This window comes from Etheostoma spectabile, chromosome 7 (genome assembly GCF_008692095.1).
Source record: "Etheostoma spectabile isolate EspeVRDwgs_2016 chromosome 7, UIUC_Espe_1.0, whole genome shotgun sequence".
Taxonomy (NCBI): domain Eukaryota; kingdom Metazoa; phylum Chordata; class Actinopteri; order Perciformes; family Percidae; genus Etheostoma; species Etheostoma spectabile.
Window position 1 is genome coordinate 13,732,792 of NC_045739.1, and position 368 is coordinate 13,733,159.

Sequence of the window (368 nt, forward strand, 5' to 3'; positions counted from 1 at the left end):
TGGGCACTGACCATCATGGTAGCAGTACTCAGCACACATGGGGGTTCCCTGGGGAGGGGCGCAGCGACCCGGCTTCACTGGCGAGACAAAAAATATACCCAGTTTCAACACATTCATGTGATCACACACTATAGTGTGTGTCCCTATAGGGACTTTTGTCACTGTTGTTCGCATCTAACCTGTGTATGGTGCAATGCACTCATGTCCACATCCATTGTGGCAGCACTTCTCATCCTGGGGGCAGTCACTGTCATTGGAGCAAAATTCAGCACACAGTCCTGAGCCCCAGTGCCTGCGAGGACACACTCCTGGTTTAGCTAAAGGGAAAAGAGACATCAAAAGTTGAAACGGAAACGTAAAGTACTGCC

At 50.3% G+C, this 368-nt stretch overlaps 1 protein-coding gene across 2 annotated transcripts in view; it reads right to left on the reverse strand.

Annotated features, from left to right (window-relative positions):
• LOC116691870 (whey acidic protein) overlaps nucleotides 1–368 on the reverse strand; it is a 1,115-nt gene that overhangs the window by 127 nt on the left and 620 nt on the right. For both annotated transcript variants that reach the window (XM_032519756.1, XM_032519755.1), the window contains 2 exons: nucleotides 180–317; nucleotides 1–77 (listed from right to left, as the gene is read on the reverse strand). The exon at nucleotides 1–77 is cut by the window's left edge and continues 127 nt beyond it. In XM_032519756.1, coding sequence (XP_032375647.1) covers nucleotides 1–77; nucleotides 180–317 — 215 coding nt within the window. The remainder of the gene's footprint in view (nucleotides 78–179; nucleotides 318–368) is intronic.